General features: G+C 44.8%; 1 protein-coding gene across 1 annotated transcript in view; it reads right to left on the reverse strand.

Annotated features, from left to right (window-relative positions):
- LOC147673689 (intelectin-1-like) overlaps positions 1–23715 on the reverse strand; it is a 197341-nt gene that overhangs the window by 11025 nt on the left and 162601 nt on the right. Inside the window, exon 6 of the mRNA XM_086946404.1 lies at positions 21636–21739. Within this exon, the coding sequence (XP_086802530.1) occupies positions 21636–21739 (104 nt within the window). The remainder of the gene's footprint in view (positions 1–21635; positions 21740–23715) is intronic.

A 23715-nucleotide genomic window follows, 5' to 3' on the forward strand; every position in this document is an offset into this window, starting at 1 on the left:
GCAGCATACAGTGGAGTGGCATAGATATGCATGGAGTTGAGTGGCATAGAGTGGAGTGAAATAGATTAGAGTGCTGTAGAGTAGTTCTTTTTTGGTTGAACAAAGTTTAAACAAGGAACTGAACTTAAAATCATCGTAAAGGTTTGACACATAAAGTGGATGAATGGATGAGCGGCAAACTGCGGTAAGCTTCATGAATGTGTACTGTAAATGTGTTCTTAGTGTTGCATTTATACATTATAATGGCTTAATCCAACATATTTAGGATGTATATATTTTTTTAGTTGTAATAGTCAGACAAAATATGCAGGCATAGGTAAACAATGTCCAAAAATGTGTTTAAAAAGAAAACGAATGAAAAGCAGCACAAGGACTGCTTTCTGAAGAGTGTACTCCAATTACAGCACAATCAGCAGATGGACACTATTCAAGAGGAAGCAATCTGTGTTTGGTCCAATCGCCACAGAAAGAAAAGGATCTGATGCCTAGCACAGGTTAGCCACGGAGGAGGCGGCAAAGAAGAGTGGCAATGAAGTCAAAGAATGGTAAGCAATAGGTGAGATCCAAGCCCTTTAATGTAAACAATAACATTTGCAAGCAAGAGCGCATGCAGCTGTGCTCTGTTGCAGGAGAGACCTAAAAACAAAAAGCAGACATCCATGGATCCAAAATATTCAAATCTGATTGAATGACAGAGGTTTTTCTCATATTGTCCACTTTGGGTCTGTGAATCCAAAGAGGGGTCTGTGGAACCAAAGCTGATCAGCTGGCAACAATGGGATAAAAATGTCATGGCTGCCGTTCCACGACTCGGAGACTCAGTGTTAGAAATGTGGGTCTCTAGTTGGCAGGCTTGTACCCGGCCCAAGTAGGGACCCTTCAATCTAGTCAGGATAAGGGAATACTTCGAAAGTAACCCCTGCTCATGCCCTTGGTAGCTTGGCATGAGCAGTCAGGCTTATCTCAGAGGCAATGTGTAAAGCATTTGCACATAACACACAGAAATATAGTGAAAACACTACAAAAGAACATCACACCAGTTTTAGAAAAATAAGTAATATTTATCTGTGTAAAACAAGACAAAAAGCTGTCATCTACACAGACGTGGATTCCATAGACAAGCACAGAATGGGTAAGGAGGAAAATGCCCGCTTTTTAAAAAAGCATTTTCAAACACACAATTTAAAAAACCATCTTCACTAACATATGTATTGTTTGGTTGTGAGTTCAGATATCCCAAGTTCCAACTTTCTATCATCTTCCTATGAGAATCAGCACTTGAAAGATGTTTCAAGGCTGACATCATGTTCAATAGTGAAAAACGGAATGCACAGTATTTCACTTTCAGGACATGTAAAAACACACCACTACATGTCCTAGCTTTTGAATACACGGCACCCTGTCCATGCGGCTGCCTTGGGCCTACCTTAGGGGTGATTTATATGTAACAAAAGGGATGGGTTAGGCCTGGCAAGCGGGTGCACTTGCCAGTTTAAAACTGCACAGGCAGACACTGCAGTGGCAGGTCTGAGACACATTTGAAAGGCTGCTTGTGTGGGTGGTGCAATCAGTGCTTCTGGCCCACCAGTATCATTTAATTTACAGGCCCTGGGCACGCACACTGCATTTTATTAGGGACCTACCAGTAAATCAGATATGCCAATTTTGGAGAATCAATCATAACACAATTTACAGTAGGAACACTTGCACTTTAGCACTGAATAGCATTGAAAAAGTGCACTGAGACACTAAACCAGCAAAAATGAAGTTTAGTCTTCCATCAAAAACAGGAGGTTTTGACAGCAGAAAGACAGGGAAACTCTCCAAAAGATGCCAGGTTTAAGACATGTCCTATCCAGCTGAAAAAAGGGAGAACTACCCACTTGCCTGGGAGTTCTCTTCACTAAGGTGTAAGAACCTGGACAGACCATCAGAGCTGGCGTGTTCTGTGCCAGGGCGGTTTTCCACTGTAAAATCCATTCCCTGTAGGGAGATGGATCACCTCAACAGTTTTGGGTTCTCACCCCTATTCTGCATTAATCATCTGAGGGGCATGTGGTCTGTCTAAACTCAGAAGCAAGTCCAAAACAAGTAGGGTCTTAACTTCGTCAGTGCCCAGACCACAGCAAAGCTTCTCACTCAATTGCACTCCACTTCTGTTCCCTGGGGAGTAGTCTCCTACTAAGAAAGACTGCAGGCCTAGGCGCTCTTTGTCCAGTTGTGAGAGCACTGCTTCCACACCATGGTCTGAAGCATCTGTCTGCATTACAAATTATTTGGAGAAGTCGGGTGGCTTGAACACAAGTGTTGTGCACATGGCTGCCTTAAGGTTTCAAAAGCGGTCTGACAGGCATCAGTCCAGATCACTTTCCTTGGCTGCTTCCGGGAAGTTAGCTCAGTCAAGGGAGCAACAATGGTGCCATAGCCTTGACAAATCTATAATAACCAGTGAGACCTAAAAAGGCTCTCACCTCTGTCTGGATCTTGGGGGGCTCCCAATATAGGATGGTGTAAATCTTAGGTTGTAGGTGCACCACCTGGCCGCTTACTACCTGGTGCCCTAAGTACACCACAGACCGCTGTCCTATCTGGCACTTACTGGCCTTGATAGTGAGGCCCGCCTTATGCAGAGCCTTCAACACTTCCCAGAGGTGGTGTAAGTAATCTTTCCAGCTGGAACTGAGCACTGCAAGGTTATCCCGGTAGACAGCACTGATATCCTTCAGTCCAGCCAACACCTGATTGACCAACCTCTGGAAGGTGGCAGGGGCCTTCTTCAACCCAAAAGGCATCACCTGGGACTGGTAGTGCCCTTCTGTTGTTGAGAATGCAGACCTCTCCTTTGCCCCATCAGTCAAGGCAATCTGCCAGGCCCAAGACCTTAAATCCAACGCACTGAGGAATGTGGCAGCTCCCAACTGCTCTATGAGCTCATCAGCGCTGTGGCTGGGGTGTGCGTCAGTCCTGGTGACGGCGTTGAGCCCACTGAAAGTCCTGTCAGTCAATCTGTAAATGTTGTGCTTTACAGGAGGAATGTCACCCCTGTCCACATCATGGGTACACTAGTGGATGACACCTGGGGTCAGGGTTAGCAGCGTGGCAAACTGCTCCAACAGCTGTCAACAGCTACACTGCTGCTCCGGGGTCAGTGTAGGGGAGAGGTTCACACCTTCCACTGACCTGTCTTGCTCCTTGACAGGCAGGAGGACAGGGAGAGGTTATCTCTCCTCTTCCACCCCATCATCTGTTGCCAAGAGCATACTTGCTTCAGACCTCTCAAAGTGAGGTTTGAGGCAGTTCACATGGAGGACCCTCAAAGGATTCCTTGGAGTCTGCAAGTTCACCAGATAGGTGACATCACTCTTGCTCTCCACTACCTCAAAAGGCCCATACCACTTATCCTGAAGAGCACAAGGCTCACACTTTCTAGACAGTTTTTGGAGGAATCTGGCTCTGTATATACTTGTGAAATTAGTAAATAATTATAATCAATCAGGTTCTGTATTCAGATGAAAGGATCAGGATCTGTTTATTAGCCTCATCCACCAACAGCCAAGCAATAACTGACATATCAGAATCACATAGTATTCTAAGAATGGTATGACAAGAGAAATCTACATTCCGTGAGGAATCAAGTACTATTGAGCAAGGCAATACATTACACATCTCCCTCTTATACAATAACAATAAAAACAATGACGGAAATGAGGAAAAAAGGTAAATATGGTAAGGATACACTTTAAAGTGAAAACAAAAGGATCAAACATAATCTTTCATATAAGCAGGTGCCCTTCGTAATCTCTGACTTCTCATGCGAGGAGAAACAGTATTGTTGAGACGGGACAAAGGGAGTCTGGATGAAAGAGAGGATTCACAAGCATTATCAGAACCATCTTGAGAAACATTTCTCGATCTAACCACAACAACTCTACTTTTATTACAGATCCGACCATCTTGTGTCTTTATGGCATTATCAAACACTTTGATAACAGGTCTGACATTTGTATACTTAGACCATGAACGTCTCCCAACAGGTGCCTTTATTTTTACGAAATCACCTACGTTGATTTTCTGAAAACGAACACATTTTTTTTTGTCAAAGTAAGCCTTTCTACATGCTTGCTTCTCTAACTCCCTCTCTCTCCATACACCAATGTGATTGTCAACAAACCCTTTGTTTAGATTCATCCAACCAGGACACAACATTGTGTTGGGTGCTCTTCCTTTGAATAACTCAAAGGGAGATTTTCCAGTGGTAGAGTGAGGGGAGCTCCGGTAGGCCTCAATCCTTTCTCTAAGAGCATCTTTCCAATTTAAACCAGTGACTCTGGCAAGTTGGATACATTCTTTTAGTGTTTTATTAACTCTCTCCACTGCCCCATTAGTTTCTGGGTGATACAAAGAGGACAGCTTGTGTGAAATGCCACATTTAGTGAGCTAGGCATCAAATTGCGCAGAACAAAACTGGGGGCCATTGTCTGACAAAATACTATTTGGAAAACTTTCTCTCATAAATATTTCAGATAAAAACTTAATAATAGACCCTGAAGTTATCTCACTGACAGCACACACTTCAATCCAACGGGAATATAGGTCGACCAAAACTATTAAATAAGGGGTGTCAGAAACACCAGATAGAGGACCCAAGATGTCGATGGCTAATTCATCCCAAGGGTGATTAGGTAAGGCTCTACAAACCATTGGCATCTGTCTAGTTTTCAGAATTTTGTCACTTGCACAACATTCTACACACTCTCTTACCATCCGTTCTGTCTCCAAATCCATGCCAGGCCACCAAAACTGGGAGCGCAACATTTCCTTAGTTTTTACTATACCCTGATGCCCAGAGTGTGCATGTAACAACAATCTTTTCCTTAAAGTATTGGGAGGGATTAGTCTCAAACCTCGTGTCAGAAGATCATCTGTCAATGATAATTCATGTGAAACCAATGACCATGGTTTGTCTAAACGCTTATTATCCCTCATCAAAGATATTACCTTACATAGCTCTTCATCTTTATGTAATTCTTCTTTCCACTCATCTTTCCCAACAACACCCTCAGTGACCTCACAAACATCAAGAAAATCATCCTCCTCTATATTTACCTCATCATTGCACGGATCATTTCCTTTGACAAGCCTTGAAAAACAATCTGCTGCCTTATTTGATACGCCAGGCAAATATTGCACCTCAAAATCAAACTCCTGTAAGGATATTATCCATCTTCTAATGCTAGAAGAAATTTTACAGTCAACTGACCACTCAAACATCACATTTTTAGCGGTGAGCCTCCTCATATTCTTGGTCTTGTCCGCAAAATGTAGAATGAATTTGCCATAAAACTCAACCATTCCAAGAAATGATAACAACTCATCTTTATTTGCCGGCTCAACCATGTTATCGATTGATGTAACCAACTCGGACTTAGGAAAGACACCTTGACTTCTAATACAGTGACCAAGATAGTTCACTTCCTCCAAACCAAACTTGCACTTTTCTTTCTTAAGAGACAACCCAGAATCTGACAACCTCTTCAACACCTCACACACACGTTCATTATGTTCTTGCATGTTGGCACCATAAATTAGTAAATCATCTTGATAGCATTTTACTCCAGAGAGACCTTTTAATATGTGAGTCATAATTCGTTGAAATACAGAGGCTGCTGATATTAATCCGAATGGCATCCTTTTAAATTTAAAGGTTCCCATAGGAGTAATGAAAGCAGTCAGATCTTGGCATGCGGGATCTAACTCCACTTGGTGGTATGCGGAAGCTAGGTCTAAAGTGGTAAAGTACTTCGCTCCCTCTAATGTCCCTATGATCTCATCAATGTTGGGTAACGGAAATCTGTCTACGATTACTTCCTTATTCAATGCCCTCAAATCAATACATAGACGAATTTCGCCAGTAGGCTTCTTAGTAACCCTGGGCGGAGTGGGGCTTCGCGGAGCTACGCGAAGTGGGCGAGAAACTACGCCCACCTCCGCACTCCGCGTAGATCCACTCCGCAAACACCACTGGCCGCCAGCCCCGCCTCCCTCCCGCCCTCCCTAAATACTTTAAATTAAAGGAGTCAAATAATTTAAAATGCACTTACCTTGCCCGCCGCGTCCCCGGGGCTCGCTATCTTCCGTCTTCTTTACTAATGCGCATGCGCGGGCGGCCGCGCATGCGCATTTCTCACGAGAAAATGCACATGCGCGGCCGCCCGCGCATGCGCATTAGTAAAGAAGACGGAAGACGGAAGATAGCGAGCCCCGGGGACGCGGCGGGCAGCGGCGGGCAAGGTAAGTGCATTTTAAATTATTTGATTCTTTTATTTAAAGTATTTAGGGAGGGCGGGAGGGAGGCGGGTGGCGGCCAGCTACGCTCCGTCTGCGGAGCGTGCGTAGTGCCGCCTGGCTACGCCCGCTCCGCAAAATGCGGAGTAGGCGGCACTACGCACACTCCGTGCACGGAGCGTAGCGGGCCGCCCACCCCTACTTCTTAGCAATAACAATTGGAGCTAACCATTCTGTAGCTTCTACTGGTTCTATAGTGTCATTATCAATTAATTTTTCTATCTCTTTCTGCACTTGTTCCTGTTCAGCTAAGGGAATCCTCCTTACTTTTGCTACAATAGGTATCGCATTCTTTTTTAATCTTATGCAGTGTTTATAATCCTTTAAACGTCCTAACTTTTCTTTAAACACATTTGGAAACTTTCCTGAAAACATTTCTGACAAATTCTCTACTTGTTGTATTTGCACCTGAGGTGTGGCATTAGGATCAAGTGTTACTCCTAAATCTCGCTGATCTCTCCAGCTAATCAGGGCATCACCAAAGTTAGTCACATAAATTTTACCTGGAATGATGCGACTACCCAATTCAAGAGTGGCTGTGAAATATCCATATATTTTAATAGGCTTTTCACCATAACCTAAGGGTATTATGTCACTTTTGAAAAGTTTGACATTATCTCCAAAGGTTTTGCGTAATAATCCTTGGTCAATCATGGTGATCTGAGAACATGAATCAAATTTAAACTCAATCATGGCATGATGGACTTTTACCAAATGTGAGGTATGTTCTAAAGGACCACCATTCACTTGGAAAGTCACAGTCTTAACCTGCGGTTGAGACCATTTCTTATATACATTATCTCTCTTACCAGTTCTAGTCCTACAACATTTAGAGAAATGACCTCTTCTACCACAGTTGTTACATATTGACTTCAAAGCTGGGCAATTTGGTGAATTAGCTAAATGCCCATTATTTCCACACCTAAAACATGAAAATTTATTAGAAGGATTAAAGTTAGTATTGGAATTATTCGTTCCATTTTCATTTTTCTCTCCAGATGATTTTTCTTCTTTCTTGACCTGGCACACAACTTCTTCTACTTTAGTTTCCCTTTTTTTTTCCGGTTCATCCATTTTTTGTTTTTCTTCTTTCAACTCATCAACACATTTTGTCATGTGCTCATCCTGTTTCGCTATCACAAGAACTTCATCTAGTTGTGGTTCATCTTTTAGCCAAAGTTCCTTCCGAATACTGTCATGAGCGCACTTCAACACAAATTGATCTCTTATTCTCTCATCTAAAGTCTGTCCAAATTTGCAAGATGAGGCCAACTTCCTTAGTGCAGACACATATTCCTCAACTGATTCATCTTTCTTTTGTCCCCTTAATCCGAAATGATATCTTTCCATTATCGTGCTCAGTCTAGGAAGATAGTGTCGGTCTAATTGTTCAATTACTATTTCGTATTCGTTTAAATTCCTTTGTTCTGCCGCAGTGAGATCAGGTAAATGTTCTAATACGTCTTGGCCTTCTCCTCCTAGACAATGTAAGAGCAATGAATGTTTCCTTTCTGCACTTAAATTTGTGCCGCATACTCTTGCATAATTAGCAAAGATCTTTTTCCATTTCTGCCATTTTACGTTTGGCTCACCTGGGCTTGTTAAGAAGAAAGCAGGTTGTGTTACATTCTGCATTTTTCCTTTTTGTCAAAATAAGCACAAAATTGAACTTTTCTTTTTTTTAAAAAAAAATAATTCTTTCTAATATGTTATTCTAGCAATTCTTAAAAAAAATTGCTACTATCAGTGTTATTTATACAAAAAATTTTTTTTGAAGAGAAGAACTTCCTTTTAACTAAGATTTCCTTTTTTTTTAATGATGTCACAATTCATGGGTCTATTAGAAGTGCTTATAGTATTCTTCTTATAAAGAATCTTCTCCTTGTATAAATTCCCTTGTGCTCCACAATGCTCTCTTTCTTCTTATTGTGAACAACGTTCTTTTTTGGATTCTTTTGCACTTGACAATGCTTACTTTGTACAAATTTTACTGTAATGTTCCTATCTTGGAACGATCAGACGTCACAAAGCACCAGACTCGACAATGCTCATTCGCGCGTTCTGCGCGTTCCAATGCTTTGAAAGAGAGGCTGAGTTATTTTCATAACGAGGCTAAGCTTTCTCTTGTTGACACGCAATGTTCGCGTCATTGAAACATGTATCCATTTTTCTTTACTCTCAGCGCGAGAAAGCGAGCGCGAGAGAAATACGAGCGCGAGAGAAATACGCTGTGTTTTAAATACACAAGCGCGTATAATTAATTAGTTTTCTCGCTTCATTTAATTTAAGTCCCTTCTTTTTTTTTAAACAACCTCCGCTTACTCCTCACCGCATCAGTTTCTCTTCAAGCGATGATCTGCTTATTCCGCCGCTGGGAAGACTACGCTTCCTTAATTGACAGTGCAGCCGCTGGAGAGGTGTCAGGGACGGCCGGGTGTTGAGGAAATGAGGTAGGATCGTTACTATACCAAAGTAAGGTATACTGCGCACAGAGTACAATGGAAACCCAAAGGTAAGCAGAGGTAAAAGTAGATAATACCTTACTCTCTATTTGTGGTAGTGTGGGCGAGCAGTAAGGCAGAGGGTAGTGTTAAGCATGTATTGTGCACACTCAGGCAAGAAATAATTTCATACACTCAAAGACTGAACTCTGACCAATTTATTTTGTATAAAAATATTATTTAGTTTTTATTTTATTTCTAGAACCAAGCCAGGCCTGGTGCAGGTAAGTGAAATAATACCTTGCGGAAACAATACAGTTAAATGCAGTTGTATGTACTTGGTTTGCATACAGGTAGGTCAATTATTCAGGAATTGTTGAAATTACTTTTCAGTTACTTTGTAGTTACTGTATGATTACTTTCTGGATTAGTCTTCACTTTACTTTTTCTTCTCAGTGTGATATGCCTGGATATCACACTGGAACATTTCCTAAATATAAGGTAATTAAATCAGTACACATTTTCTTAAGGTTTCATAAAATTTTCCAACTCCACACTTAGATTCTTTTTTCACAGGAAAGCAGTCAATGCAATCCTATGAAAGGAAATGAAGTTATCTGTTTACAGGGAAGCACTTAGTTTTAGGAGTTGGTCTTCTGGGGTTAGAGGAAGGGTTCCCCCAGGGTCAAGGATGCACTCCAAGAGCACCTTCAGCTGCACTAGGGTGGCCGGGTGCAGAGTGCTGAGGCCCAATGTTATCCAAAGGGGGTCTCCGGTTGGTGGCTGCTCACAAGCAGGCTACAAGGTTGAGGGAGCAAAGCTCCTGGACTTAAGCTCAGGGCAAAAGGGGGTTCAAATTAGCACCCAAGGTGCACCCACAGCGGCCCTACGGTGGCGGGGTGCAGGGTGCTGTTTTGGCGTTGGGTGAGTTATTACTTGCAATGGGGATTCTCTGGTTTGAACAAACACTGCAGGCTCGGATGTGAAGATCTTCTGGAGGCGACCACTGGTTGGAGAGGTAAATTGGGATGTAGTGGGATGCCGGGACACCGTAGGTGGGGCCACCCAAGGCCATGGGGCATCGGGTGCAGAGGTGTCTTTTGATGCCAGATTTTTCTTACCGGCTCTGGTCGCGGTCAGGGGGATCCTCCAGAAATGGGCTGCATGCGTCATCGGGAGACTTGGGGCAGGTCAGTGATCACCAGATCCCAGGTCAGGATCACCGGGGAGACCTCCTAGTGGTGTTGGCCCACTTGGGCCATAAGCGTCGGGTGCAGAGTGGTGCAGACTCGACGATTTGGCAAGAGCCAGAGTCTGTTGGTTAGCAAATCCAGTGCTCACGGGAGACCAAGTCTGGTTGGGGAAGGCAGGGCAGGCCCTCCGGGTTCTGGGTTGCTGCAGGCTGCAGGACACACTTGGATTCTGCTGGAGCAGGTGGAGGTCGGGACAGGCTGGTGGGAGGTAAGGTTTGAGGTTGCCCCTAAATATTAGATTTAGGGGCGTTTCAGGTATGTACAGGTTTGGACCAATTGGTCCCTTCCTTGGGGTGGGTACACCCCGTATTATGCCACCCTCCATTGGGAGGGGGGCATTAGACTCTCTCTGGTTGGCTGTGTCCCCCATCTATAGGATGGCGGGCTGAGAGTTGTTCTTCATCTCACCTCCCCCACTTCAGGGGTGGAGTTGTCAAGGTGGGCACACCTCTCTTCCTGTCTTAGTTTTTCACGTCGATTCTCCTGTCCAAAGTGGGGGTCAGAACCGGTGGGGGCCAGTTGCTGGGAGCAGGAAAAGGCTGAGGTCAGCTCACAAATGTGGCAAGCTTTTGAAGCTTCCCCTTGGTGGACCCTGCCCATCCTAGTGGAGGAGGCTTGGCACGTAAGCCCTGGATGTGCTTTGTTTCAGGACCCCAAGAGCGGGAGGCTCTCGACCCAGGGGCCCAGTGGGGGTGGCAGCTGGCGAGCAGCCAGTCAGCCAGGACACTAGAGTTAGGTGGTTTTTCATGGGGCATCTCTAAGATGCCCTCCAAGTGCCTTTTTTTATTAAATCCCACACTAGTATCAGTGTGGGTTTAATGTGCTGAAAAATTTGATAGCAAACTTCCCAGATTTCAGTAAAGCCATTATGATACTGTGGAGTTTTTTATGACAAACTCCCTCACCATATACTCTTTATGGCTTTACTGCACTTGCAATGCCCAAGAATAGACGTAAATTACAAAAAACAATTTGATGGACAGAATGTAGATCAATGTCTTACATTCACCCCAGTACAATGATCTTGGCCTAAATCCATCGTTTTTTGCACTCCACACCACCCTGGGTCAGATAATGGCTTTATGCAAATCAGCTCTGACCCTGTGCCCCATGGGAACAGTCCAGTCCGAACTACAACAGCCATATCTTTCCCAGACCGGAATCAAGCATCCGAGGACCGGACCGGTTTCGCGGTAACACCTCTCATCAGCCCGGCTAGCTTGACTCCAGTGGTGTGGAGGCTCTGGGACCCACGTCTGAGCTACCCCAGTACACTCAGGGAGGAAATTACAAAAAACAATTTGATGGACAGAATGTGGATCAAAGGTGTTACCTCGAAACCGGTCCGGTCCTCGGATGCTTGATTCCGGTCTGGGAAAGATATGGCTGTGTAGTTCGGACTGGACTGTTCCCATGGGGCACAGGGTCAGAGCTGATTTGCATAAAGCCAGTATCTAACCCAGGGTGGTGTGGAGTGCAAAAAACGATGGATTTAGGCCCAGATCATTGTACTGGGGTGAATGTAAGACATTGATCTACATTCTGTCCATCAAATTGTTTTTTGTAATTTTTTCCCTCAGTGTACTGGGGTAGCCCAGCCGTGGGTCCCAGAGCCTCCACACCACAGGAGTCAAGCTAGCCGGGCTGATGAGAGGTGTTACCTCGAAACTGGTCCGGTCCTCGGATGCTTGATTCCGGTATCGGAAAGATATTGCTGTGTAGTTTGGACTGGACTGTTCCCATGGGGCACAGGGTCAGAGCTGATTTGCATTAAGCCAGTATCTAACCCAGGGTGGTGTGGAGTGCAAAAAACGATGGATTTAGGCCAAGATCATTGTACTGGGGTGAATGTAAGACATTGATCTACATTCTGTCCATCAAATTGTTTTTTGTAATTTTCTCCCTCAGTGTACTGGGGTAGCCCAGCCATGGGTCCCAGAGCCTCCACACCACAGGAGTCAAGCTAGCCGGGCTGATGAGAGGTGTTACCTCGAAACCGGTCCGGTCCTCGGATGCTTGATTCCGGTCTGGGAAAGATATGGCTGTGTAGTTCGGACTGTACTGTTCCCATGGGGCACAGGGTCAGAGCTGATTTGCATAAAGCCAGTTTCTAACCCAGGGTGGTGTGGAGTGCAAAAAACGATGGATTTAGGCCCAGATCATTGTACTGGGGTGAATGTAAGACATTGATCTACATTCTGTCCATCAAATTGTTTTTTGTAATTTTTTCCCTCAGTGTACTGGGGTAGCCCAGCCGTGGGTCCCAGAGCCTCCACACCACAGGAGTCAAGCTAGCCGGGCTGATGAGAGGTGTTACCTCGAAACTGGTCCGGTCCTCGGATGCTTGATTCCGGTCTGGGAAAGATATGGCTGTGTAGTTCGGACTGGACTGTTCCCATGGGGCACAGGGTCAGAGCTGATTTGCATAAAGCCAGTATCTAACCCAGGGTGGTGTGGAGTGCAAAAAACGATGGATTTAGGCCCAGATCATTGTACTGGGGTGAATGTAAGACATTGATCTACATTCTGTCCATCAAATTGTTTTTTGCAAGAATAGACGTAGGCACTGTAGGGGTATGGGGCTCCTGACCATGTACCCTCACAATGATATAGTGCACACTGCTAAAGGGGTGGCTTACCTATACCAGAGGCAGTGGCTGTTGGCATGGCATACAAGAATGTGTGCCCTGTAGACTCTTCTCTTTTCTCTGCACCAAAACACGAAGCCTGCAATGGCAGTGTGCATGTGTTAGGGTACAGGCCCTTTAAAGGTGGCACATATGTGCTGCAGTCCTCAGAGGCCTTCCCTGGACACAGGGCCCTTGGTACCAATGGTACCTTTTACAAGAGACTTACATGTGGCCAGGGAGGTGCCAATTAGGGAGTACAAAGTATAGTTTCAGGGAAAGAACATAGGCCTCGGGCACCTGGTTGGCAGGAACCCAGGGCACACTCAGTCGAAGAGCATCAACATCAAGCAAAAAGTGTGGGGGGGGGGGGGGCAACCACGCAAAAAGGGGCACTTTGCCTAGAGAGTCTTCATTGTCTAAGTGGGAGACCCTGGAAAGTCTATCTGCATTGGCATGGGCAGTCCCAGGTCTATGTTCCACTGTAAAGTCTATTCCCTGTAGGGAGATAGACAACCTCAAATGTTTGGGGTTTTCTCCTTTCATTTGCATTAGCCATTTGAGGGGTCTGTGGTCAGTTTGAACTGTAAAGGGAGTACCAAACAAGTATGGTCTCAACTTTTTCAGGGACCAAACCACAGCAAAGGCCTACCTATCAATCTTACTCCAATGGTGCTCCTTGGGGAGTAACTTACTGCTTATAAAAGCAACAGGCTGCTCTTGGCCATCATAATTGGTCTGATATAGGACCGCCCCTAACCCTAGCTCAGAGGCATCAGTCTGCACAATGAACTGCTTGGTGTAGTCTGGATGTTTGAGAATTGGTGCTGAGCACATTACCTCTTTCAGTGTGTCAAAAGACTATTGGCAGCTAACTGTCCAGTTGACCTTTTTGGGCATTTTCTTGGAGGTGAGTTCTGTGAGGGATGTTATAATGGATCCATACCCCTACACAAACCTCCTATAGTAATCAGTCAAGCCAAGGAATGCCCTGACTTGGGTCTGGGTTATAGGAGCCTCCCAGCCCAGAATAACCTGGGTCTTGGGCTGTAGAGATTGCACTTGGCCTTCACTGGCATAGTGGCCCAAGTATACAACTGTGCCCCTCACTATCTGGCATGTGGATGCCTTTATAGTTAGGCCTGCAGTTCGCAGGGCTTTTAACACCTTCTCCAGGTAGATTGTGTGATCTTGCCAAGTGGAGCTAAAGCAGCAATCTCATCAAGATATACTGCACTAAAGGCCTCCAATTCAGTAAGGACTTGGTTCCCCAACCTTTAGAAGGTGGCAGGGGCATTCTTTAAACTAAAGGGCATAACAGTAAACTGATAATGCCCATCAGGTGTGGAGAATGCTGTTTTTTCTTTGGCTCCTGGGGCCATGCCAATCTGCCAGTACCCTGTAGTTAAGTCAAAGGTACTAAGGAATTTAGATGCACCCAGTTTATTTATCAACTCATCAGCCCTGGGTATGAGGTGGGCATCTGTCTTGGAGACAGAGTTGAGACCTCTGTAGTCCACACAAATCTCAATTTCTCTCTTTCCACCCTGTGGATGTGGTTTGGGGATCAAGACCACTGGGCTGGACCAGGGGGTCTCAGAGGGTTTAATAACCCCTAACTCCAGCATCTTGCTGACCTCAGTTTTGATGCTCTCCTTAACTTGATCAGACCGTCAATAGATTTTGTTTTTGACAGGGACACTGTCACCAGTGTCCACATCACGGGTACACCAGTTTGTCTGGCCAAGGGTCAAGGAGAAGAGCTTAGCATACTGCTGTAAGACTTGCTTACTGTCATCCTGCTGTTGAGTAGTAAGGGTGTCTGAATAGACAACTCCATCCACTAATCCATCTTGGGGGCTGTAAGAGAAGACGTCAGGGAGAGGTTCACTCTCTGTCTCCTGATCCGCACCAGTAACCATCAACATGTTTGTGTCAGACTTGTCATGGAAAAGCTTTTAAGCGGTTCACATGTATCGCCCTTTTGGGTGTCCTGCTTGTGGCCAGGTCCACCAAGAAGGTGACCTCATGTTTCTTCTCTATGATGGGGTAAGGGCCCCTCCATTTGTCCTGGAGGGCCCTTGGGGTCACAGGCTCCAAAACCCACACCTTTTGCACTGGTTACAATTCCACCAGTGCAGCTTTTTGGTCATACCAGTGTTTGTGGAGCTCCTGGCTGGCCTCAAGATTTTTGGAAGCTTTTTCCATGTACTCTGACATTCTGGTCCTTAGGCCTAGTACATAGTCCACAATATCCTGTTTGAGTTCTTGGTGAGGCTTCTCCCAACCCTCTTTAGCAAGACAGAGTGGTCCCCTAACAGAGTGGCCAAACAGAAGTTCAAAGGGGGAAAACCCTAATCCCTTCTGATTCACCTTCCTGTAGGCGAAAAGCAAGCATGGCAAGAGGACATCTCCTTTTGAGTTTTTCAGGGAGCCTCATGATCATGCCCTTCAATGGCTTGTTAAACCTTTCATCAAGACCATTGGTTTGAGGATGATAGGATGTAGTAAACTTGTACTGCACTCCACACTAATTCCACATGTGTTTGAGGTATGCAGACATGAAGTTTGACCCCCTGTCTGGCACCACCTCCTTAGGAAACCATACCCTGGTGAAGACACTAATGAGGGCCTTGGTTACTGTAGGAGCCATAGTAGTCCTAAAGGGAATTGCTTCAGAATACCTGGTGGCATGATACACTACCACCAGTATAAACTGGTTTCCTGAGGCTGTGAGAGGTTCAAGTGGACCCACTATGTCCACACCTACACTATGAGAGGGAACCCCAACTGCTGGTAGTGCAATTAAGGGGGGCTTTGGGAGTCCACCTGTTTTGCCACTGGCTTGACAGGTATTATAAGAGACAGTGGTCCCTACAAAATAGTTTAGAACAGCGGTACACAGTACCACAGTTCTGTGTTCATATTCTCCCAACCCAGTGCGATTCTCCCAATGGAGATGTAATACATTTATTAAATACACAGTAATTGGAAAAAAGCAAAAGCATCTGCGAAATTGCATGGTTAAAAGGTTGGAAGTCAACAGATTTCCAGACCTCAATCATTTATATGCATGGTGACTTTGTCAGTAAATACATAGTCAATCAGTCACAGTAGAAAAAACATCTTATGCTCCACCGAGATTCAAATGAGCCAGTTTAGAGTCAAGATGCAAAAGTCGACAAAGTTTCAATACCCGCTAGAGTTGGTGGATTATCATCAGGACACAAGAGTTTATGTCTGAGTGATAGCCTGTACGAGGAGTAAAAGTGAGACGGAAGGAGAAAGAAGGAAGAAAAAAGAAAACAGGGTTATGGCGGTTCCGAATAGGGCCGTTGGATCAAGCCACCAGTGTGTGGTGCATATATATCTGTGGCATAGGTGAAGTGTCAAAGAACTAGGTGCCAATGTACTCTGGCTTGACAGGTGACACAGGAGCTCACAAACTCCTTTACTTTCTAGGACCACCGGGCCAGTAGAATTGTTTGACAAACCGTTCCCAAGTTTTGCCGAGATGCCCAGCTAGGGGGATGTCATGAGCCAATGTGAGTAAAAACTCTCTGTAAATTTGAGGCACTACCACTCCTAGTCGCTCCAGGGCTGGGATCTCTGGCCTCAGTATACAGGAGCCCTTCCTTCCAATAGACTCTGTGGATCCCACTAACATCTTCTTTTTCCTGTGTAGCAGCTTGGTGCCTCAGGCCTTTAAGAGTTGGACAGGTCTGCTGTCCAAGGCACAGCTCATCCCTAGTGGGCCCCCCTGGGCCTAAGACCTCAACCTGGTAAGGGTCAAGTTCAATGGGGCTGGCAACTCCACTCCCTGAGGAGAGGGATCCTGAATCTTTTGCTGACAAGAACCTGGTTCCCCAGTCTTCTTACCTTTTCTCTTGGAAGGTCGGGCCATTCTTTCAGGCTCCAATACTTATTTTTCACCCTGTTTTCAGCTCTGGGCTCTAGTCTTGACACGCACAATCTCATGGATGTACAGCATTTCTGCATGGGTTTCTAATTCTACCACAGCCCACGCTGAGGTCTCGAGGTCATTTCCAACCAGACAGGCAGCAGTACCTGTTTCGGGCCTGTAAACCCCCCCAGTCTAATGTTACCATAGCCATGGCATGGTTAGTAGTAGCACTGTCAGCGTGGGTGACTAGATATGACTTTCGAATCAAGGGTTGGTCTGGGGAAACCAGTGTGTCTCTAACCATGGTGGCACTAGCACCTGTATCCCTCTGGGCTTCTGTTCTAGTCCCATTTATCCAAGGGTATTGCAAATACTTCTTTGTGTTGGGTGGTCACACAGCTAAAGAGGCAAACTCAACTTCACCCTCATTGACTAAAACTGCTTCAGTGAGAACCTTGATTTGCTCTGGGCACACTGTTGATCCCATGATGAGAGTTTGGATACACCAGTACTCACTGGAGGAGGAATAGGGGGCTTCTTGCTAGGACAAGTAGCATTTTCAGTTAAGAGTCCCAACTTCTTACAGTTGAAACATCAGACCTTCTGGGGATCAAAGTTCTTCCCTTTGTACCTACCATTGGACCGGGAAGAGTTTTGGGACCCACCTTCCTGAGCAGGTTTTAGAGACCTGTTAAAGACTCTTGTATTTTGTCTTTGAGGTTCTCACCCTCTTTCCCCTGGGAAGGGTTTTGTAACCCCTTTCTTTCGTTCCCCCCAGTGGCTGTTTTTGTTACCTTAGTCTTGACCCAGCCTTCTTTCCCAGTTCTTGGGGAGAAAGTAGACCTGAGTCTACCAGATGTTGATGCAACTTCTCATTAGTGCAATTATTCAAAATATGTTCTTTCATAACAAAGATTGTAAAGTCCAGTGCAATCATGCAGATTATTTCCAGTTAACCATCCATCTAATGTCTTAACAGAGTAGTCTACGAAGTCAATCCAGGACTAGTTTTGGGTTTTGCGAGTCTCCCAGAATCTAATTCTATATTCCTCAGTTGTGAGCCCAAAGCTCTCAATAAGAGAGTTCTTCATGGGGTCATAAGACCCAGCATCTGCCCCTGTAAGGGTCAGGAGTCTGTCCCTGCAGTTACCAGTGAACATTACCCAAAGGAATGCCCCCAGTTTGACTTCTTCACTTTCCTCATTTCACAGGCCCTCTCAAAGGCTGTTAACCATTTGGTGATGTCATCACCTTCATCAAATTCGGGGACAATCCCTTTGGGGATTTTAAGGATCATAAGATTGCTTTCTGTCCTTACTATTTAAGTTGCTGCCGTCATTGATGGGTGCTAGGCCCTTCTCTGTTCTCTCTTTTTCTAGGGCCAGGAGTCTGGTCTCTAGGTCTAATCTTTTGGCCAACCTTACTAAAAGTTTGGTCTCCTCATTGAGGTTGACTTCAATGAACTCAGAAGCCCCTGACCCACCTGTGTGGGATCTAGGTGCTGTGAGTTGTATTCTTGGAGTCAGGGGCACAGGGACCCTGTTCTCCCTAGGTAGTGAGGGGCGTTGAAAGTTATCCTCATCCCCTCCATCCTTTTCCCCATCTGAGAGGTGTTCACCTTGCTCAGAGAGGTGGTCCTTAGCATACACTGCCAACACCTCCTGGAGCCTTTGTTTGGAGGGTGGTAATAGCAATGTTTTTAAGTTTACATAGAGACCTTAACTCCCTAAATTCTAAGTGGAGATAAGGTGTGAGGTCGAGCTCCTCAACCATGTTTCCTATGTTATTGGTTATATTTTCACTAATAGCTGGGTTCTTGTTAAGAGGCATTCTAAAAAAGAATCTAAACCCTCTTACCCCTAACTTTGGTGAGTTTTTCTTTTTCTGAAATTCTAAAGGGACTTAATCAAGGCCCTAACAAGACGTTTGGGAACTTGAAAAAAAATTGCCAATCCAAAAAAATCTGAATTCTAAAGACAGTTTATGAGTTCTGACGTGTGATCAGGTGTTGACCAAGTCAGTCGAACAAATGCAAAGTTGTAGACCCCACTGCTGATCCTCCAAAGTAGGAAGCTGGTTTTGAATATACTATACCAAAGTAAGGTATAGTATGCACAATGTCTAGTGGAAACCCAAAGGTAGGCCGAGGTCAAAGAAGATACTACCTTACTCTCTATTTGTAGTACCGTGGGCGAGCAGTTAATCTTTATTAGAGGGTAGTGTTAAGCATTTAATTTACACACTCAGGCAAGAAATGATTTCACACACTCAAAGACTGAACTCTGACCAATTTGTTTTGTATAACAATATTATTTAGTTGTATTTTATTTGCTGTTTTGGCGTTGTGTGCCCTGTTACTTTCAAAAGGGATTCTCCGGTTTGAAAGAACACTGAAGGCTCGGGCACGAAGATCTTCTAGAGGGGATCACTAGTCAGAGAGGTAAGTTGGGGTGTCGTGGGATGCCGGGAGACCATCAGTGGGGCCACCCAAGGCCGTGGGTCATCAGGTGCAGGGGTGTCTTTTGGCATCTGATTTTTCTTACCGGTCCGTTCCCGGTCAGGGGTATCCTCCAGAAAGGGGCTGTAGGCATTGTCGAAAGACTAGAGGCATGTCAGGGATCACCAAATCCCAGGTCAGGATCACTGGGGAGACTTCCTCGTGGTGTTGGGCCACTCAAACTCGGGCCGTGGCTCCCGGGTGCAGAGTGGCGTAGACTAACTGACATCAACATCAATGGACCAGTACTGCGGTGTGGAATGGGGCAATGCTTCGTGTACCTTACGAGCGGTGTCCAAAGGCCACGGTGCAGGCAGCAGCTTCAATGTTGGCGTGTTGCAGCGTTGTTATTGATACCAGGGCGGCAGTGTGAAGCGAGGCAATGCAAAGTGCGTTGCCCACAGGTCATGATGCAAGCAGCAGCTCGGTAACAGTGTCCGGCAGTGATGTTGGGGAGATCAGGGTTGCAGTGCGAAACGGGGTGATGCTCTCTGCAGTGCCTTTAGGTCACGGAGCTCGCAGCTGCTTTGTTGATGGTGTTGTAGTGGTTTTTCTTCTGTTGCTGCACAAAACACACAGTTCCCTGTGGTGTTGGCAGACAAACCTTAAGTCTTTGATGTTCCTGAGACTTCCAACAGTAGGCAAGCTTGACTTAAAGCCCTTGGAGAAAATCAGGCAATAAATTGCAGAAAGTTCAGAACAGTTCTTTCACTGCCCAAGACTGGAGCAGCAACTGCAGGCCAACCCAACAAATCAACTAACAGCAAAGGACAGTATTCCTATTGTAAGCTCGCCCAGCTCTTCTTCTTGGCAGGTCCCTTAGTCCAAAAGAGTTTTGAAGATGTGTGGTCTGAGCCCCAATATTTCTACCAGTTCTGGTTTTTGAAGTTGGCAAACTTCAAAGAAAGCCCTTGTTGTGCACAACATCCAGTTCTGTCATGCTCTTCCCTACTCTGCCCCCAGACATTTTCCAGGGGGGTGGAGACTTCTTTGTAAGAGGATAGACTCATGTGGGAGTGACAACCTCTCCTACTACTCTTAGCCCAGGAAGTCCATCAGCCTTGTGATGGGTCATCAGGATATGTGAGGCACACCTGAGCTCCCTTGGTGCGACTGTCTAGACTAGTGTATGCAGAAGGCCCCAGCTATCAGCTACGCAGACGTGGATTCCACAGGCAGGCACAGAATGGTTAAGCAGGGATATGCCCACTTTCTAAAAGTGGCATTTTTCAAACACACAATTTAAAAACCATATTCACTAAAAGATGTGTTTTTAAATGATAAGTTCAGAGATCCAAACTCCAACTTCCTATCATCTTCCTAAGGGAATCTGCACTAGAAATATGTTTCAAGGTAGACTCCATGTCAACCTATGGAAGAGATAGCCTTTCAATAATGAACAATGAAATGCACAGTATTTCACTATTAGGACATGTAAAAACACACCACTACATGACCTACCTTTTAAATACACCGCAGCCTGCCCATGGGGAGGCCTTGGCCTACCTTCGGGGGGACGTATATGTGACAAAAGGGAGGGTTTAGGCCTGGCAAGTGGGTGCACTTGCCAGTTCGACATGGCAGTTAAAATCTGCATGTGCAGACACTGCAGTGGCAGGTCTGAGACACATTTGAAAGGCTACTTGTGTGGGTGGCACAATCAGTGCGGCAGGCCCATTAGTAGCAGTTGATAAATAGGCCCTGGCCACATGCAGTGCACTCTACTGGGGACTTACCAGTAAATGAAATATGCCAATCATGGAGAACCAATCATAACACAATTTATAGTAGGAGCACTTGCACTTTAGCACTGAATTCAGTGAAAAAGTATGCAGAGCCACGAAAACCAGAAAAGACGAAGCCCACCCTCCCATCAAAAACAGAAGGTCAGAAAGCAAAAAGACTGGGGAAACATGCAATAAGATCTAACACACGGTTTTACAGTCCTGAACAAATAATGAAATGAGCCTGAGAGGAAACGGGTGACATGCCTGACACGCTTGCACAACAAATGCATTTATGACCTCATACTATTTAAACCAATAATCAATGACACCTAAAAGTACAACATATTTAACTTGTGCCAATAATAATACCAAATTCATAGCCATCTTTTTTACAGTGATAATGTTGATATGATACATAATCTCACCTTTAGTGTCAATTGTAATTGTTTCTGTCAAATCAAGGGTGAAGTCAAGAGCATTGCCTTTGGTCTGCAAAAGATTGTTCTAGTCTATTGTGTGAGGTAATGGTTTTGATCCTAAACATATCTTGCAAATTTCTGTGTTTTTTAGTTTTCATTGCCACACACAACTCCGTTTTAACTAGTAAATTCCTGAGTTTTTTTTCAAATCCTACATTTTGGTGTTATAGTCAAAGCTGACCAAAACCTTACTTTAACTATTGTGTTTTTTCAATGAAAAATCACATCTCAAAACACCACTTTTTTTTTTTGGAAGGATGATTCAGCATGACATAGGTCTAGCTTATCAACCAGGGACTCTTACTCCACCTCTTATTTCGTTCTGAGTAAATGCTTTAAATCTCTGGATTACCACAACTCACATGTTCAGGATTGCAGCCGGTGACCTTCATCCCAGGGCAGAAGGCAAGTGCAGCTCTCTCATTGTTTATCACTCGGAACTGGACATACCCTGCAGTAAATTCATCTGCAGGAGAAAAGACGTGAGGGTAAAAGATTAGACTTTCTAAAAGGAGTTCATTTAGGAGCATAATTCAGATTGAACAAAAGTAAACAAGACATAGCGTTATCTTTGTCACATCTAGAATCGTGCATAGACATGTAATATGGCGCGTGCACTGTCATAGATGCGTCTACACTACTGCATACAATGAGTTTTATGTATTTTACATAGAAGTGGATACAATACTTTAGAAGTGTATGAAGAAATTGTGAATAACAAGATCATTGATGAATTTCCTGCTGTTCCCGGTCATGCCCCGCCTTGCTTCCTGTTTGCCTCCTCCATTTATAAATAAACTAGAGAGCTGCTGTATCTTTGGTGTACACACCAGCACTGCTCCACATTAGGGCCCAAGCTCTCCATCTTCTGTTTCACAAAACTGAAAGGGGGCTTTGTTGTGCGGTCCCAAAGTTTGCCATTGTTTGTCTGTATCCAGTTGCAGCAGGGGACAGGACTTCAAAAAAATCCTTATAGCCTCTTCAATGAGCCAAAAGGACAAGGGCCATATTTTGATGTCGGTTGGAAAACCTCTGACCAGTGGTCGGAGGAGGCTTTCTGATCGACAATTTCGATATCACTTTTGACTGCTGCATTACAATGCCGGTGGTTGAAAGTGAAAGTGGTCGGTCATTCCGGTTGGATTCCGACCCGTTGGCCAGTCGGAGGCCCCACCGTAATCCCTGAGGAAGGCGTTTCCGCCGTCGGGATTACGATGTCGGTTTCCGACAGGTTTTCCATGTTGGGCTTTCTGAAATCGAAAGCTTGTCAGAAAGCGACTTTGGGGGTCCCTAGTAGGGCCCCCATTCCTTCATGGCCTCTGGCTGTGGGCTTAGGGAGCGCCTATGATGCCCTCCTGTTTATCCCTGCATTATGTGACAGGCACCTTGAGGTGCCTGTCACGCGTTGCAGGGATTAACAGAATCTCCCATTTCTCCATGGGAGGTTCTGCTACGGCCGGTATATGGCAGCAGAACAAGCTCCCATGGAGAAATGGAAATATGCAACCGCACCATGGGGCTGATTACGAAGTCGGCTCCATTTACGGCCGCAACGTAATCGGCCCCTTTCTGCAGTCGCATTGTAATGGCAGTGTCGGAACTGCCGACCGAGATTAGTAGGTCCTGGGACTGCGGCGACATCTGCCCAACATCATAATCAGGCCCTAAATATCAGGACAGACATGGACAGCCTTGGGGAGCGCCAAGGTAGGGTCCTGAGTTGGCTCTCAAACACAAAGCAGAAGCAATACCATCAAAGGATGTAAGTCAAGCAACAAATGTCATGAAAAAATATGATAAAGACAATAAATAATGAAAACAACCTATTTTTCATAATTTCTTAAAGTTTAAATTAGGTACATGCAATTATATCCCTTGAAGGAGTGGTATTTATTTAAAGTACTATTTAGTTTTTAACTTGAAACGTTCAGAAGTACCTTTGTGCCCTGACGATCTTGCCAAGTGTTACCCAAAATGTGTCATTTTCTCATTGTCTTTATGTAGCCTACAATGTTATTAAATATCAAGAAGGATTATTTTATATCAACCATATATAAGTGACGTTTTGTAGAGCAAATATTCTGAAATGAATTACTTCAATGTGCTCTCTACCTTTATGGTTAAGGGAAATGATACGTAGTGAATTGAAACGATGAGCCAAAGATCACGCAATTTGGTCAAGTGGGAAGTAACTGGGATTTGAATCAAGGTTTGCATTTTGCGCAGTTCAGAGACTGTCGGTTACATCCTTCTCTCTTATTTTTAACACCAAAGTTCATATATATGGAAAGACATAAGATGTATTGGGGTGCTTATCTGTTTCCAAAGACACTGAAGATAAAACATAGGGGCATATTTTCAAGGGGGTTTATCTCTGCTTTTTTGGCTTTAAAATCCAAGAAAGCAGAGATAAAATTATCTCCCTATTACCTAGCTGTCGCT

The sequence above is a fragment of the Lissotriton vulgaris genome, chromosome 12 (genome assembly GCF_964263255.1).
Source record: "Lissotriton vulgaris chromosome 12, aLisVul1.2, whole genome shotgun sequence".
NCBI classification, from domain to species: Eukaryota; Metazoa; Chordata; class Amphibia; order Caudata; family Salamandridae; genus Lissotriton; species Lissotriton vulgaris.